Raw genomic sequence first — 15,444 nt, forward strand, 5'->3', positions numbered from 1 at the left:
CCTGAATGTGTTTTCTGTTACACGCACATATTTCAATCAGATCCAGAAAAGGTACTATTTGGTGCATAAAGATTGACCAAAATGAAAAAAGGTTGATGCTCAAAATTTCCTAGAGAGGGATTACCAGAAACCTGCTTAGTGTCTCCCCTCCCTAATATTCAAATTCAGTGTGCACCCCCATGGGAACCACAGACTGAGATCTCATTGTTTCTGGTTGGTTTTCCCAGCAGGACTTGCAGTCCAGGTGGCATTCTATCAATTTTCTATCAATCATTTCTCAGCTTGGTTTCTTGCTTTACTCAAGTCAAGCAGCTTCAGAACTTTCAAGATGCAGAATGAATGTAGTCGCGTGTCAGGATTTTGCTATTTTGTGGGATTAGTTTGTTAAGATCACGTCTTAACTTTACTGCGCATGAAACTGAGGTATCATAGATGATGGATGGGTTCATTACATTAACCTGTCGGAACTGCTTTTAAAGTCAAATCACTCTTCAAAAAGGAAAGTTTGCGCTATTTGTGCCAATGTTCTGCTGCACACCTCCGAAAACTTCTTTGACAACATTTTTCTGAACCATTCAGTCAGTTTCACTACCTAACAAAGGGACAAACGTGCTACTTAAAGGAAAAGCTTGCAACCTTTTGATTTACATGTGATGGCATCAAAATGTAAAGTTAGGGGCACCGTTATAGCTCACCTGGTTGAGCTGGCGTCCCATGTGCAGGGCTACAGTCCCAATGTGGAGGTCATGAGTTCGAATCCCGCTCATGACCCTTTCCCACATGTCCTCTCCCATTCTTCTCCCCTACTGTCCTGTCTCTCTCTCACTAACACTATACAACAAAGGCCAAAAAAATAACTTTAAAATAAAAATGCAAAGTTAGCAACTTCTGTGTTGACAACCTCAAATCACATCCTCAACTCACTGCTAGGACACATCTGCGGTGAAACGATGAAGGGAAAAAAAAAACATACTCAATATTATATCATGGGCCAGTGTGGATTACACTTAACAGTTTTATTTGGAATATTAAGACAATGAAGCATAAGCCAAGCACCAAGAGTGACAGCTACAAGTGTCGCATCATACGGCTCTTAAAAATGAACAGGTTATACTGGAAAACAACTGTTTGTTTTTTTTTTTTTACTCTTTGAATGGTGAAGCAGTTACACAGAACAGACAGTGAAATGTGAACATGATTATGCCATTTACACGCTCCAAATCCTACCTGACAGCAGAATAAAAGAAAAGAAAAGGAAAGAAAAGAAAAAAAAAAGTGAGGAAAAGCAGAAGAAAACAGAACAGCGATATTCGTCCGACGACAGCGTGGTCAGCCTGTGGCAGTGGCTGTGGCCCCGGATTTAAAGGGCTTTTGTGATTGGCCAGAACGAATAAGGCAGTCTGGGAACACGGCGGTGCTGCAGAGTGACAACCATTAGTTCCCATCATTGTCAAGTCCTGTTGCCTCGGCACCCACATCCACACAGCAACCAATGTGCACATACAGCATTAAAGTGACAGAGGATTGCAACCATTGTTACACTACACTCCATTGCATATTAGGGAGAAGTAATAATGAAAAATAATAATTCTTTCATACATCTTTTTCTGTTTGCATATAGCACTTAACCCAGCTTTCTAAAATATATATGGGAACATGATTTTTTTTTTTTTAAATATCTCTTTTTTTTTTTGTTGTCCTCTAAGATCTGAAACCATGAGTCGTACCGAGGTGGGGGTGGGGTGGGGGGAGAGTCCTACATCCAGGGGTATTGCTGTTGCTTTAACAGGACAGCTAACGGCACAAACCAGCCTGACCCCAGACCAGACCCAGTGGTTTCCTGCCACAAGTGACGCTCTCATAGTGCAGCTAAATAGTGTCATCGTACTCATGACAATGCAAGGTCAAAATAGTTCAATTCACGGCGTTTTGTTTGTCTTAAGAACATAGAATATACACAGAAACACCCATCTTTGCCTTCCCTTTTTTTGGGGGGTGGGGTGGGGTGAGGGGGGAGAGTCACACAGAAAGATGGTGCTGGCTAAATGTGGTCCATGTTTACACATCCCTGGCTTAGGGTGGGGTGGTGGGAGGGTGTGTGTGTGTCAATACCTGGGGTAGTGCAGGTGTCAGAAGAAGCGTTGATAGTAAAGTGTGTGCAAATGTATGTGTGTTCCAGACAGTTTATGCACCACAGAAGAATAAAATGTCTTTTCATCAGGCTAATACATAAATCCATCATTCATACAATGTTTTTTTTTTCTTTCTTTTTTTTCCCTCCTAAATCTACGGGTTATATGGCAAACATGTGCTACGGTTAATGTCAGATATTTCCCATGGGGAAAACTGGGTTGAGAGGGTCCTGGGACTCTCCTTGCAAATGGGCCTGCCTGAGAATAAGAGGGGTGGGACAGGGGCAGAGAGGCATTGTTCATAGGAGTCACTGTCATCACCCCTCACACTCAACTCTGCGTCCCCCTCCACGCTAACCCTCTGTGTGGCTCTGTCCATACGCTAACATACTCCCACACAACACACACACACATGCACAGAGTCTGCAGCAAGGCGGAGAATACGACTCCATCAACACAGCCTACAATGCCTGAATGTAAGTGAAATATTTCAGGACCAACGGCTATTTTATTTTTTCTTTCTTTCTTTCTCAACACTCACCCAAGTCTCGCCGTCTTGAGCTAACACACATACGGTGCCGGCCACAAGTATTAAAACAGTGGGACTTTTTTTCAGCTGTTTTGGGTCTGTAGTGCAGCATATTGGTAATCAAACAAAGACAAGAGAACTCTCTGTTAGTATGTTCGGGGGTGTTTGAATCCCTCCTGGTTGTGGATAGTGCAATTCCCCAATTTTAGATCAAAGTGGGCACACAGTGATCCTCGACATAGAGAGAAGGCAACCAGTGAGGGCCAAAACACAATGTTTTTAACTGGCCAAGTCAGTCGTCCGACCTCAGATGGCGGATTCAGGCCTCGCAGAACATCACTATAGACAAAACTGTCTGCTCATACAAGTGTATTCAATTGATCAGCAGGGATTCATTACACAACACTGATGATGATGACTTCAGTTGTTAAATTTGTGTCACAGAATTGGGTGCCTTTGTACAAAAAAAGTGCAACAATTCCTACTATGGGCACCAAATGTGGATTCAAACCCTTAACTGTCACAAAGCTCAGTTGTCATTTCAAATCCAATATGCTGAAGCAAACAAAAACTAAGTCACTGTCCTAATACTTGCTGACTGCACTGTAGAACACAAATACACAATTAAAGTGCTATTTACTTCGACAAATCCCTTGCCCTCTCTGTGAGCACGCCATTGCCACAACAGGAAGCCGAGGCCCTCGGTGAGCCCGCTCCATCTCTCCTTTAACGTTCACTTCAGCCTGACATGGCCCTAACACGACTGAATGGAGAGTAAAAGACAGGACAACCAGGCCTCAAGTTTACTCTGCATCACAGTACAGTGTCAGGGATGTGGCCAGATCGAGAGAGAGAGAGCAGTTGGATATAATAACAAAAAAAAAGGCCTCCCTTAGTCACACATCAGCCAAAAGGCAACACAGAGTGGCCCTTATAGTGCCCAGTAAATGTATATCCTAACATGGCAGCCTGTGATCAGTGCCTGCAAGTGGGATGGGGCACTGCAAGGAGCTGTATGCTATTGCCAGGCAGTAGCATGAGAGACAGGTGGCAGCGAGAAAGACAGTCATGTACAGTGATGTATGATGTGTGTGGGTTTTCAGATATATATTTCAGTGTGGATGCTAAAAATCCTGAAACATAAAAAGTGCACATGCAAGCAACTCAAATGTCAGCCTTATTCCCTTCCTCTTAACAAGTCACGCCTGCCACTTTAACACATACAGGTGGATTAACATGCAGTATTCAAGCTTTCTGAAAACAAAGTGTGGGCCAGCGAAACATTTTTCAGACTTCTGGAAATAGAGAGATTTGAGGAAATTGTCAGTAAATTTTGATCAATTCAGAATGCGGGGCAAAAAAAAAGTCAATATTGGTCGGTGAAAAGATTTTACCTTCACCAACCTGCAAAATAAATACCTGCCTGATAAATACATGAAATCCGTTTAGCAGCCGAAGTACGTCTACCAATAAATTAAAGCGTAGGTCTAAGTTTGACACAGGTAGACTCTCGTATTAATGAAAAAGAAGAGCATCCTTAAGTTGTAAATACCGCAGTAGGGAAGCAACCTTCACTTGTTTGTAAAGCTTAATTATAATTTAGCTTAAGTCTAACACCACTGAATACAACAATAGGTTTTAGCCCACTAGTTAATACAATGAGATGTGTGCAAGAGCTTTGGTCACAGACTCAGATATTCATGAGCAAAGAAACATTTGTTCATGACTTGTTCTCGCTGATGAGAACTAGAATATCCTCTATCGGGTGTGTGGGCTGACACATGAGCGCGCACACTCACTAACTGAAGTATGAGTTTTCAACTTGACAGATTAACCTTCCCAGTGATCATGATCTCACGCGTGTTTCAGCTTAAATATTTTAGTTTTTTTGCACACCAGAGGCAGGAATTCATCTACATACTTTCCAGTGAATTACGTTTATATTCTTTGTAAATATTTTTGCTAAAATCCTGAAAGGGAACCCCTCTTCATATCGCTGCTCATCTCATCCCCCTACAGTCATGTGCACATTTATTAAAAGTTCAACTAATGTCACTTTTTAAAAAGCCAGTTATTGCATTGTACTACTAATTAGGAGTTACAACAAACACTGCTGCTGATGACTTGGTTTTTAACACTGATGGCCGAGTTGGGCATTGTCATCAGAAGTTGAATTATTCAGTTTAACATGCTCACAGTAAAGAGTTAACCTTCATGTCCTCTCACTAGATCTGTTTGTCAAGTTGCAGACTAAACCCTATACATGTGAGGGCTGGACATTGATATCTTGCACTGAAATATGCTACAGCAGCACAGCTGGTATTGGACCCACTAATAACCTATTACTACCATACAGAGACACAAATGCATGCATAGTGAGTGAGAACAGATCTAACTAATGTACAACCTATTTCAATAATCCATCATAGCTTAATCAACATAGCACCACTAAAATTTTATCTGTTATTTTTAACGTGCACCATAAGTAAGTGAGCTTAGAGCTCATGCACCTTTTCATTATTATTCTCGTCAGTCTCATTTGATGGCATCCAAGTGGACTGTGTTGAAGAACCACCTGCTTCTGGTTTGAACTATAAAGCAACCGATTATGGAACAAGACAAATGGTTATCTAAAAAGGCACATAGGTTACACGTATTTTGTCTTTGCGCTGAGACGATAGGAGAAATGACAGGCTAACCAGCAGTGCTTTGTCCCAAGCCACACAACTAAAATCATTCTGACTGCATAGCTACAGCTGTCATGGTTAGTCCAACTTCTTGCGGTCCAAGTTGCTTTCACTCAGAGCTATGACAATAAATGCAACCGGGCAATGCAAAGATTTGCTGTGGTTGAGACCCTGTACTACAAAGTCACAACGTGTGGAATTTAGCTTTGTTTTTAGAAATTGCAACACTTGTTGTTGTAGTTCCCAAATTTATCAAGCAGATGCTTAAGTCTCTAACGTTTTGAGGTTAGCTGCCCTTCCTATTTATGATCTTTGACTTTATGAACTTTTCCCATGACGAAGCCCAATCAACATGTTTAAAAAGATACTGGTATTCAGAATTGTCATAGATTGTCTTCACCCATCACTTTTAACAGGTATTTTCATCAATCCCTCTGAAAAGACTTTGTTAGTCTTCCTTACTGAAAACAAAGGGCACAGCTAGCTGTGCCAATGTTTAAAATTCATGGTGAAGAAAAACAACCAACCTGAATATACAGGACTTCTGTATAGCAGATACCACTTAATTATGCTGAGCTTAAGGAAGCATATAAAAAACATAACACTATAAAGCAATAGACAGCAGGCTGCCTAAATGTGAACTTAAATTTCTTTTAGGAAGAATTGGGTGCATATATGCACAACAGTGTACTGTGGCCAGTGAAGAACTGACAGACTGCTTTGACAACTGTAACAATGGCAAGAATTGTCAGATTATTTCTTTACAATCTGTCCCTAATTTTTTTAAAAGCAATACCACACAGTAGGAATGAAGCTGACAAGTTTAGCTTGCTCACTATATAGGACACAGTAGACTGATTTATTATTCATTGCTCACTATTACTGCTTAAAGAGGAACTAGTGTTCTTTAAGAACTAATCTATAGTCCTTAGAGAGCACTTTATTTCCCCAATGCTCTGTCCTGAACTCTGTGGACCCTCTTGGAATCTGTCCTCATCTCTGGCTTTCTGGCTGATGCTCATGTGTGCAACGAGATGGCAAAGAATGTGTCTTATGTAGCTCTATCCATGGGACAAGCTCTGACTGCAATATATCAATAGCACCTCCAGATGCCCTCTCAACCCACACACCTTCTCTTGGGAAGGTGCTCCACTAGGTGCTTTGACAAGCTAAGGAAGAAAAAAATAGAGAAAGCACAAGGTGAGCTGTACAACGTAGCCATGTGGGCCTAAACAGCAATTTGGGATGAACAAGGGAGGCATGCAGGCAGGTCTACAGGCAGGGTGATGTTGTGGGATCAGGCAGACATTTAGCACAAAGCAGGAGAGAAAAGACACAAATCACTGATATTTGTGCCTTCGCTCCCTGTCAAAACAACACAAAAACATGTGCTTGCCAGACAGCGTTATACTGAATATAATCATATGTATTTTCTGTGATGTAAGTAATAACTAAAACAAAGATTAGAATGAATCTTGTATAGCTTGTTACACTTAAATTCCATCCCCCACCAGAAAGAAAGCCATGTCAGTAGAGCCTCCAATTGGCTAATGAGGAATTTCTAAAGTTCTGTAATCCTCCTGCAGTGTGTGTACAGACAATGGAGAAGCCCGCCCTATTTGACCTTGAGTGGCGGTTCCCTCTCCAGCCAGCGAACTCGTACTTTCTGTTTATAGTGATACTCCTTGAGGAAGTCCTGCAGGGCAGGGGGCAACGGCAGAGAGCCTATACCATCGTAAGTGGTCCAGCGGCAGATGGCAGCTCGTGCCAAGTGCTGCAGGCCAAAGGGAAAGGTCCGATGGAGAGGCGCTGTTAGCAGCGGTTCAAAAAACATGCAGGCGCTGGGGTCCTTGTAGTGCTCCAGCAGTCCTGTGACGGTGGAAGAGTGGAAAACACAAGGGTCATGAGCGTCAAAGCTGAAGTTGTGGTTCCACTGCTCGATGCGTGCATGCAGGGACCGATTGTAACGGCGGAAGCTAACAGAGAAGAGGTAGTCCTCCTGGGCTGAATCACGCAGCAGGAAGGTGCCCTCAGGCCGTCCATCCAGCAGTGCCTCTGCCTCATAGCGGTCCATTACGCCCCAGTAGCAGGGCAGAGCTGTAATCTGCAATAGGTCTGGCACCAGGCAGTGGATGTAGTCTATCTGAGTGTGAACCTTCCAGGGCCCAGGTTGCTGCCGGCTCAGGTGACCATCCCCAGAGGCGTGCCTCTGCTTGGGCCTCCTGGCCTGCAGACATAGGGTAGTCGAATCCTCCTCAGAGTCACAGTCCTGGGCTGAAGCTGCAGCCCCCAGCACCTGAGCACAGGCCCCTGATGATCCAGACCCAGAGCTGCCAGCCCCTGAGACCCGGCCCTCCCCAGAGGCCTCTCCCATGCCAGGAGCCATCTTTGGTCCCAGTTTGTAGAGAGAGGAGCCTGGCACTGAGGCCTCCAGGGTGTGGATCTGTGCATTAGGTGGTGGGTCCACACCTTCCTCGATGCTAAGTCTGCGGCGCTCACGCAGACGTTCCTCCTCATCCTCAGGTGAGGGGTGGGCTGGGTCAAAGGCATCCAGAAGGGCAGTGGAGGAATGCGGGCTGACTGGTGCTGTGTGCTGTTTGATCAAGTGCCACTTGTGAGCAAGGTCAGAGCCTGGTGGGAAGGGACAGGTCTCAAGCATGAGCTCTGTCAGGTGAATCTTACGTTTCGAGGTGACAGGGTTCTTAGAGGAGCGGGAGCGTCTGCGAGCAGGCAAGGGTAAGCATAACCCAACTGTATCACTTAACCGCTGGCGCAAAGACCGAGCATTCAGACTACGTCCTCCGGATACAGAGTCATTCATCTCCTGGATGGAGCTGACTCCATAACGCCTGTCCCTACGGTTTCCACTCCCTCGTAAGCGCCCAGACCGTCTATCTGCCTCCAGAGAGCTCTGGGTTTTTGTGGAACATGAGTGTTTTTTCTTGCCCCCCCATGGAGCATGACGGGAATAGGAGTCTCTCCGGGCCAGAGGAACACCCCCCGAGCCCCCCCGAACATCCTCAGTGTCCTTGTCAATAGTGATCTCTACGATCTGAGGGATGTCTGACACACAGTTATGATGGCGGCGTCCTGCTGTTACCATTGGCACTGGTAGGAGGCTCCGTGATGGGCTGGAGGCTCTTGATGCCTGAGCCTCACCTGAGCTGCCTCCTTGACCAAGATCCACCACACAGTGGACAGTGTCTGCCTCAACCCTGCTTTCACTGGGTCCTGAACTGCTGTTGTGAAACAGTGTCTGGCATCTGCTCTTCAGGTTGCTCCACATGTTGCCCACTTTCTTCATTAATAGGAGCCCCTAGGACCTGAAGATAACAGGAGACAAAGCTGATTAACTCACAGGTGAAGAAATCTCACAACAGCAATGGCGCCTACATTTAACACTGAAGTAGAAGGTACATAAAGAATGTCCTACATTTAAATTCCCCAGACTACTGTGTATCTAGTAATTAGACATGGTGAGAGCATAACAGGGCCAAAGTGTCTGAGAGGTGGGTGAGCTTGAGTAGTTGGAACAGCAGAGTTAGGAGTTGCCAGGCAGACGTGCAGGGACACAAGGCCACAGCTATAAATGAACCCAGGATCTGCTCACAGCTGATCTGCTGGTATGTACTGTATTACAGAGCCAGTCTAGACTTGACCAAAAACTTTCCCTGTAACAGCAGCAGACAGGGCACATGTACATGTACATACACATACACACTCACATATGCTGTTGATTTATCACACTGTGAGATTTTGACAAGCATTTGAAAGTAGTAGCACCAGGCTGCAATTGAATGACACAAATTTCACAGTGTGCAAAGTCACCACAGGTTGGTGGCCTGTCAAACACAAAGCCTCGAAGGATTCCATAGTGCAGCGCTTCCTGTCCTGTTGCACACAGAGTTTCTGGACCTTGTGAATTTACTGGGATACACATACTAGCAGGAAACAGCCACATATTTTAAAAACTTGAAATAATGCAAAATATTCTCAACTGAACAGCTTTGCACGTTTTCACACTAATGTATAGGTCAACATTTCTATCCCTTTTTCAATCAACTTTTAAGGAAACGGAAAGATACTGTAATTGCAGCAATAGTTTAAAAAAAATGCAAGCAGCACATCATACCATATTTACAAGAACATGCTCTTCAATTATGGGAGTTCTCATTTAAAATTTAAATCCCTAACCATGTCAGCATTAATTGCATGTGCTGCTCACTAAGCTACAGGCATTCAACAAAGGATGTTAGTCCCTCTGTGGCAGGTCCACCACATTCCCACTTTTCCTTTTTTTTTTTTCACAAACTACACAGTCTGCTTCTGGGCTAAAGGCTACCACCCAACTACCTGGCATCATGTCAACCAGCACGCACAGTGAAATCTGCCTGCAAATATTGATAAAGACATTATGGATTTGCACGGTCAGCTGTGACAGACAGAGTTACGTGATGCACAGAAAACCAGATTGGCCTTTGGCACATGACTTATTAAGTTGATTTGCAAAGGGCAGTTCCAAGTCTATTACAAACATACTCGTGCTGTCTCTGCCAGACCCAGACCATAGTCATCCCACTTACTGACTTGCTTTGTCAAAAAAAGATGGCAGTGTCTCTCCATTTGACAGTCATTATTGTTGGATGTGTGCATACACTTGGAAAACGACCTGCAATATCAACTGTATCGATGCAATCAAGCTGCATTACCAAATGTGACATGACCAATTTGCTGTGGTTTATCTTCCACTCTGAGCTCTCTGTGTGTCTGCACGATAAGTCTCAGTAAGTGGCCTCTTGGATGTCTTTCTTTAATGGGTAGTTCCAGTAAAAAAGAAAAAATCCACAGCAGATTATTTTACATACTGATCTGGTCACCTCTGGCTTGAGATAGAGCTCCGGTGATAAACTAGACATCATTTCTAACAACATCCAAAGCCAAGCAACCACAGGCTTTCCAGCACCAAATGCCAGTTTAGCAAACTCATAAATGTCACTGTCCTGATGGGTTCCATTGCTGTATGCTGAAGTGAATTACTCTCAAAATATACTAGGTACAAATTACAATCACTGAACTGGTTTGAATGTTTTGTTTCATCAAAACTTCCTCTCTGCCCTAAACAATGAATCCTATGTCATCACTGACACACACTCACTCTCTCCCAGAGCACTTCTTCTCAGCAAACTGCTAGCAGTGGCCAACAACGGATTACAAAATAATCAGAATTTATGATGCATCTAAATTTCATGTTCATTTCCTTTTCTCACAGTATCTGCTTTCACTGTCATTAATATCAATTGAAAATGGCAGATCATTTTCTTCATCCTTTAAATGTTCTTGATTTTTAAATGTTGTCGGCATTTCTGTGGCTTGTAATGACACAGTGACGATTTGTTAAATTTCATCACCAAATTCAGCAACGTTGGGCAAACACCCACCACTGGAAACATGACATGCTGTCAGTGGTCCTTCGTAGTATAGTTTGTGAACACCCGTGTATGTATTAAAAATAAATCAGTAAGAAATTTAAAATGCCTTTTTCTAACTGAAATCGAACATTTTTGCCATAAGCATGAGATAATTTAGAGCTTAAATACCAAAATACACAGTAATTACTTGAATGACATGATTCTTTCACTCAAGATTGCTATTCGTGTTTCTGAATCCTTGTCAAACATTCATAAGGCCAAGTCTATCAAAAATTGTATGATGGTTTCAGATTCTGTAAAGTGTGAACTGGCTTCTCTTCTTGGTCTTACATTACTTTAAAGAGAATATCTGACATTAGATGACGTTACCTTTATGCTGTCAGATGGTGTGACAGACAGTTTCCCCCGTTTTCTGAGGTTTTATAGACCAAATTCTTGAGAGAATAACTAGCAGACTGATCGATAATCAAACTAATTATTACCATTCCTTGCAAGCTTCTTCAGGTTGTAAAATATTTGAAAGGCTGAGACTAGAAGTTCTTACTCTCACCAAAACATTTTAACATTCATAATTCCACAATCTGTTAAGCCATACTCTGCTATACTATAAAATCAACCACTGACAACAATTTTAACTAAAATTTGCAAATGAAACAAATTAAAAATGACTTTTAGCTAGGAGGAAATATAAAAACATAAACATATAAAACATGTCACTGTGACCAGAGATATATGTGACGTATGTTCAGGTTGTTGTTTTCAGATTCTTCTGCTAAAAGTGGAACATTTCTCAGTGCTCGATTACAGGCAGGATTTGTTCCATCTGAATGAGTCTGGAAGTGGGTCTTGGTCAAATAGGGACAGGTGAGTTGTGGTAACCTGAAATCTGAATTGCACACTAAGAATAGATTTTAAGTGATGGAGGAGACATCTTGTATCCATTATTTAAACTTTTGAAAATAACATATGTCCATATTGATAGACTCTCTTTATTTTGTCCAATCAGGGGTAAGGCACAGATACGCTTTTAGGAATTTTTAAGCAAGTTTTGAAAGAATGGACCAAGTATGATTTCTGCCTGGATAGCATACTAAGAGACTTACTAATAAAATACTTTAGGTTTTGATTGCCTAACTTAGACAGGCACTCAAAGGTTACATCAAAGGGGCAACATGGCTCAAAGTGAACCTGAACTATTTGTTCAGCCAATTCAATTTTAGAAAGCAAAACTTGGAAACAACTGTCTCGCTTTTGACAAAAGTTTTTGTTGGAGCACAAAGTCTCACCAGTCACAACCTCAATTTGCAAGCACTTGTCTTGATGCTGCAATTTTGCTGTCAACACAAAAACACTGATCTACAATCTAAAACTGCCCGTTCACACCCTGCTGTATTCCCTCCCAGATGAACTGGAATTGTGAGGCTAATATTAGATCGGCTACATCTTGAGAGCCTGGATTTTCCATCCAGGTTGGTGTGTTTTATCCCTCAGCTTGCTAATCACCTAAAGAACACAAACAGTGAGAAGTTCCAATGAACAATACCCCTGACTACATAGGGCCAGGCTATCAAAAACTATCACTGTAACTATACTACTAGTAATTGTGCCCATGTACGATTATATCTGAACTCTCCACCACATTCTTGGCCACACTTGACATACATACACTTAAATAAAATATATAAAGTGTGTGTTGTTCTTCACATTTAACCCATTTCCAAAGACACCGTTACCTATCTCAAATGTCAACTGACAATAAGTAGCAAGAATTCAAAAGATTAACCTGACGAGAAGGAGACTGAATGTGGGAGTTGCACCATGAAAACTGGCATGTATGATCTACTATGAATGTTAAAGAATGACTACTGAGAATTAAAAAAATCTGCCAACGTGTGCTGCAGTATTATTTAGCTGATCTGCTCCTTGTTCTAATAACGCAGCACCTGGCATACTGCACATACAGCAAGAGACACTCCTGGAGCTATCCAAAACTCACAACAACAATAATACTAATCACGTCTGACTGAGCAACAAAGAACAACAAAAAACAACACAAACAAACAATTACTACCTTTCATTAAGTCAATGCAAATATGGTGGTACAGACCACTCTATGTCTCAATAGCATCACTGTTGTATTACAAATATTATTGGAAATAACGTAACAATTGTCAAAATAATGACCTAAAAGGTCATACAACTCACATCCAGGGGACACACAACAGAAGGGAATCTCATAGTGCAGATTTCTGTCAACAATTATTGATGCACAGCTAATTCAAGGGTAAGACAGTTGTCCTTAACAACTCTGTGACTGTTGCCATTGATAACAATGGCTACACCAAGAGTGCGATCCAGTCCACATCCATTTTGAGCCGTCCTGAAACAGAACTAGGCTACTTCTGCTCTCCGGCAGCCCAACACACCCATTCTCCTGGGATCATACTGATCTAAGAGAGGGCTGGAGAGAAGACAAGATTAAGGGAGGACGCCTTCTCTGCTCAGACCAGACCAGACCAGAGTTAATGAGATATTTGCAGCGCCTCGCATTCTGAAAGATATGTGGGATGGCAGAAAGCCATGCAGGGTCTGTAAATACCTGATAAAACATGCTGATTTTAGTTCCTACATTTAAATCTCAACAAATGAACAACTCAATAGAAATGTTGATCTTTCACATTAATTCACACTTTTTTCTTTTTTTAAAAAAAAAGTGTATTTTATGTTAAAATATACCTTTCAAAGTGAGTCAGTATGTGCAGCCACAGTCCTGCAACTCAGCTGTGCATTGCTCTGTAGAAGTGTATCAACACTGTGTTTGTATAATAATTATTCTACCCTGGTGTAGCTCTGTTAGTTATTTGCACTCAGTAATTAATCAAAAGGCATTCAGGTTAGACTGAAAAAATATTAGCCACGTCAAATTAACAACGAACAAACTTAACATGCATTTAAAGATTAAATCCGTTTACAGTTAACTGCTTTAAGTTATCCAGCAATTCCTCCACTGCCATCGTTTTAATGTGGTCTTGTATTTCAGATTAACGCGGATAGTACGGCTCCGTTATAGTATCGCTAGCTACCACGACAGACCACAAAATGTCTTATTAACAATGCCAAAAGAAGAGACACACAATTATCAAGCTATAGCGTTGTCATAGCAGGTCTACAGAAATGGTTGGAAGGCCTTTAGGTTTCTGGAGGCCCCACTTTTCCCTGGTCCCAGCCAAGTTAGCTGACTTGCTAACCCGTTAAATATCCACAGCCAGCCCCGACACACCACTAAACGTAGCTTACAGCCGCTAAGATAACGTTGTCCACACTTCCCAAACGACCTGGATAACTTCAGTCAGACACATGATATTTTCAAGAAACAATTTATAAACAGTCTTCTGTTAGTTGGCAACAGATATAGTTAAGTTACGGTTCAGGCTTACGAGCTGTCAAAAAATGCTAACTGTTAGCATCCCCAGAATGGGAGTTTCTAGCGTTTTAGTTAGCATTGGCTAACTAACCAGCTAGCGGTGTTAGCATGTTAGCTTGTGAAAAAAAATCGACACAAAAAATTTACAAATAAACTAGGCGGTGTTGTGTTGCTTAAATAAACCGAGTGTACAAATGTGACATGCTTGACAAGTAAAGGTTTGTTTCTAGAAGTCATATCTTACCCTCGTGCCTCCTGAAAGCCCTATTCAACAGCTCTCTTTGTCTGCAAAAAATGGCTATTAAGAGAAGTCAGGCATATATCCCCCTTGCGGACCACGGTGTCGGATGAAAGCACGAAAGGTACACGGATACTTGATGGTATCATCCCGAATATTTTAAAATACACTACCTAAAACCTTTATCAAAAATTATTTAAAAGCTAAATTAGTCTTTAAATGCCGCGAAAGCCCGTTCTTCATCATGGTGGGGGTCTTCTTCTCTGCCGTGGTCGCTCCTGCTTCAAGCAACCAATATGACGGCGGTCTCAGCAGACACAGAGCCGGAGAGGCGGACTGCGCTCACCGTGAGGGAGCCCGACTGACAGCGGCTCGGTCCAATGGAGCACCGGGAGAGGACGTCCACTTCCGACGGACGACGCGGATAGGGAATGCCCCGCAGCTGGCTCCCCGTGATGGGCGTCCCCGGCCACCAATGAGCGCAGAGAGGAGGCTGAGGCTCTCCGCTGGCTGCTACTTGGAAACGTGGAGAGGTGAAGTGATGCTGGTGGTATCCCGGCCAGGCCGGACCACTGACTCACTGATGTCAAAGAAGGCCAGCAGAGGCTCAGCCGGAGGAATGAATGGAACCACGGGACGACAAGGACAGTTATATTTCACTGTTATTTCATATTTAGAGAGTTGTCAGTCATCTCTGTCAGTAATCAGATTATTCCCACCGATGTGCCTTTTATTATTATCATCACAAGTTACAGACTCAGAACCAGCTGGGGAGGACAGATAATGACTCAGTGCCCCTTGAACTTCAGGACCATGGAAAATTCAAGGATAATGTCCAAAATTAAATTAAAAGAATAATTTGTTTGCGACTTTTCACCTTTGGAAAGATATAATCAAGTGTTTCACCATTTAGGTCATTTGAACCATGTGTTTAGTATACATATAGAAATGCAGAATAACAAAAGCTACATAAAATGGTGGTAAATAATTAGAGTGTAGAAAATC

At 42.5% G+C, this 15,444-nt stretch overlaps 1 protein-coding gene across 1 annotated transcript; it reads right to left on the bottom strand.

The window, feature by feature from the left end:
* Positions 1-979: 979 nt before the first annotated feature.
* On the bottom strand, positions 980-14,756 carry socs5b (suppressor of cytokine signaling 5b). The gene is made up of 2 exons (XM_008300160.1): positions 14,446-14,756; positions 980-8,671 (listed from the first exon to the last, which is right to left on the bottom strand). The coding sequence occupies exon 2, from the start codon at positions 8,650-8,652 to the stop codon at positions 6,964-6,966; it is 1,689 nt and encodes a 562-aa protein (XP_008298382.1). The 5' UTR covers positions 8,653-8,671; positions 14,446-14,756; the 3' UTR covers positions 980-6,963.
* Between the last annotated feature and the right edge of the window lie 688 nt (positions 14,757-15,444).

This window comes from Stegastes partitus, unplaced genomic scaffold (assembly GCF_000690725.1).
Source record: "Stegastes partitus isolate 25-593 unplaced genomic scaffold, Stegastes_partitus-1.0.2 Scaffold1505, whole genome shotgun sequence".
Lineage (NCBI taxonomy): Eukaryota > Metazoa > Chordata > Actinopteri > Pomacentridae > Stegastes > Stegastes partitus.

Excerpts from the sequence above, each read along its gene's own strand:
- socs5b (XM_008300160.1), bottom strand. The coding sequence starts at position 8,652 with ATGAAGAAAGTGGGCAACATGTGGAGCAACCTGAAGAGCAGATGCCAG.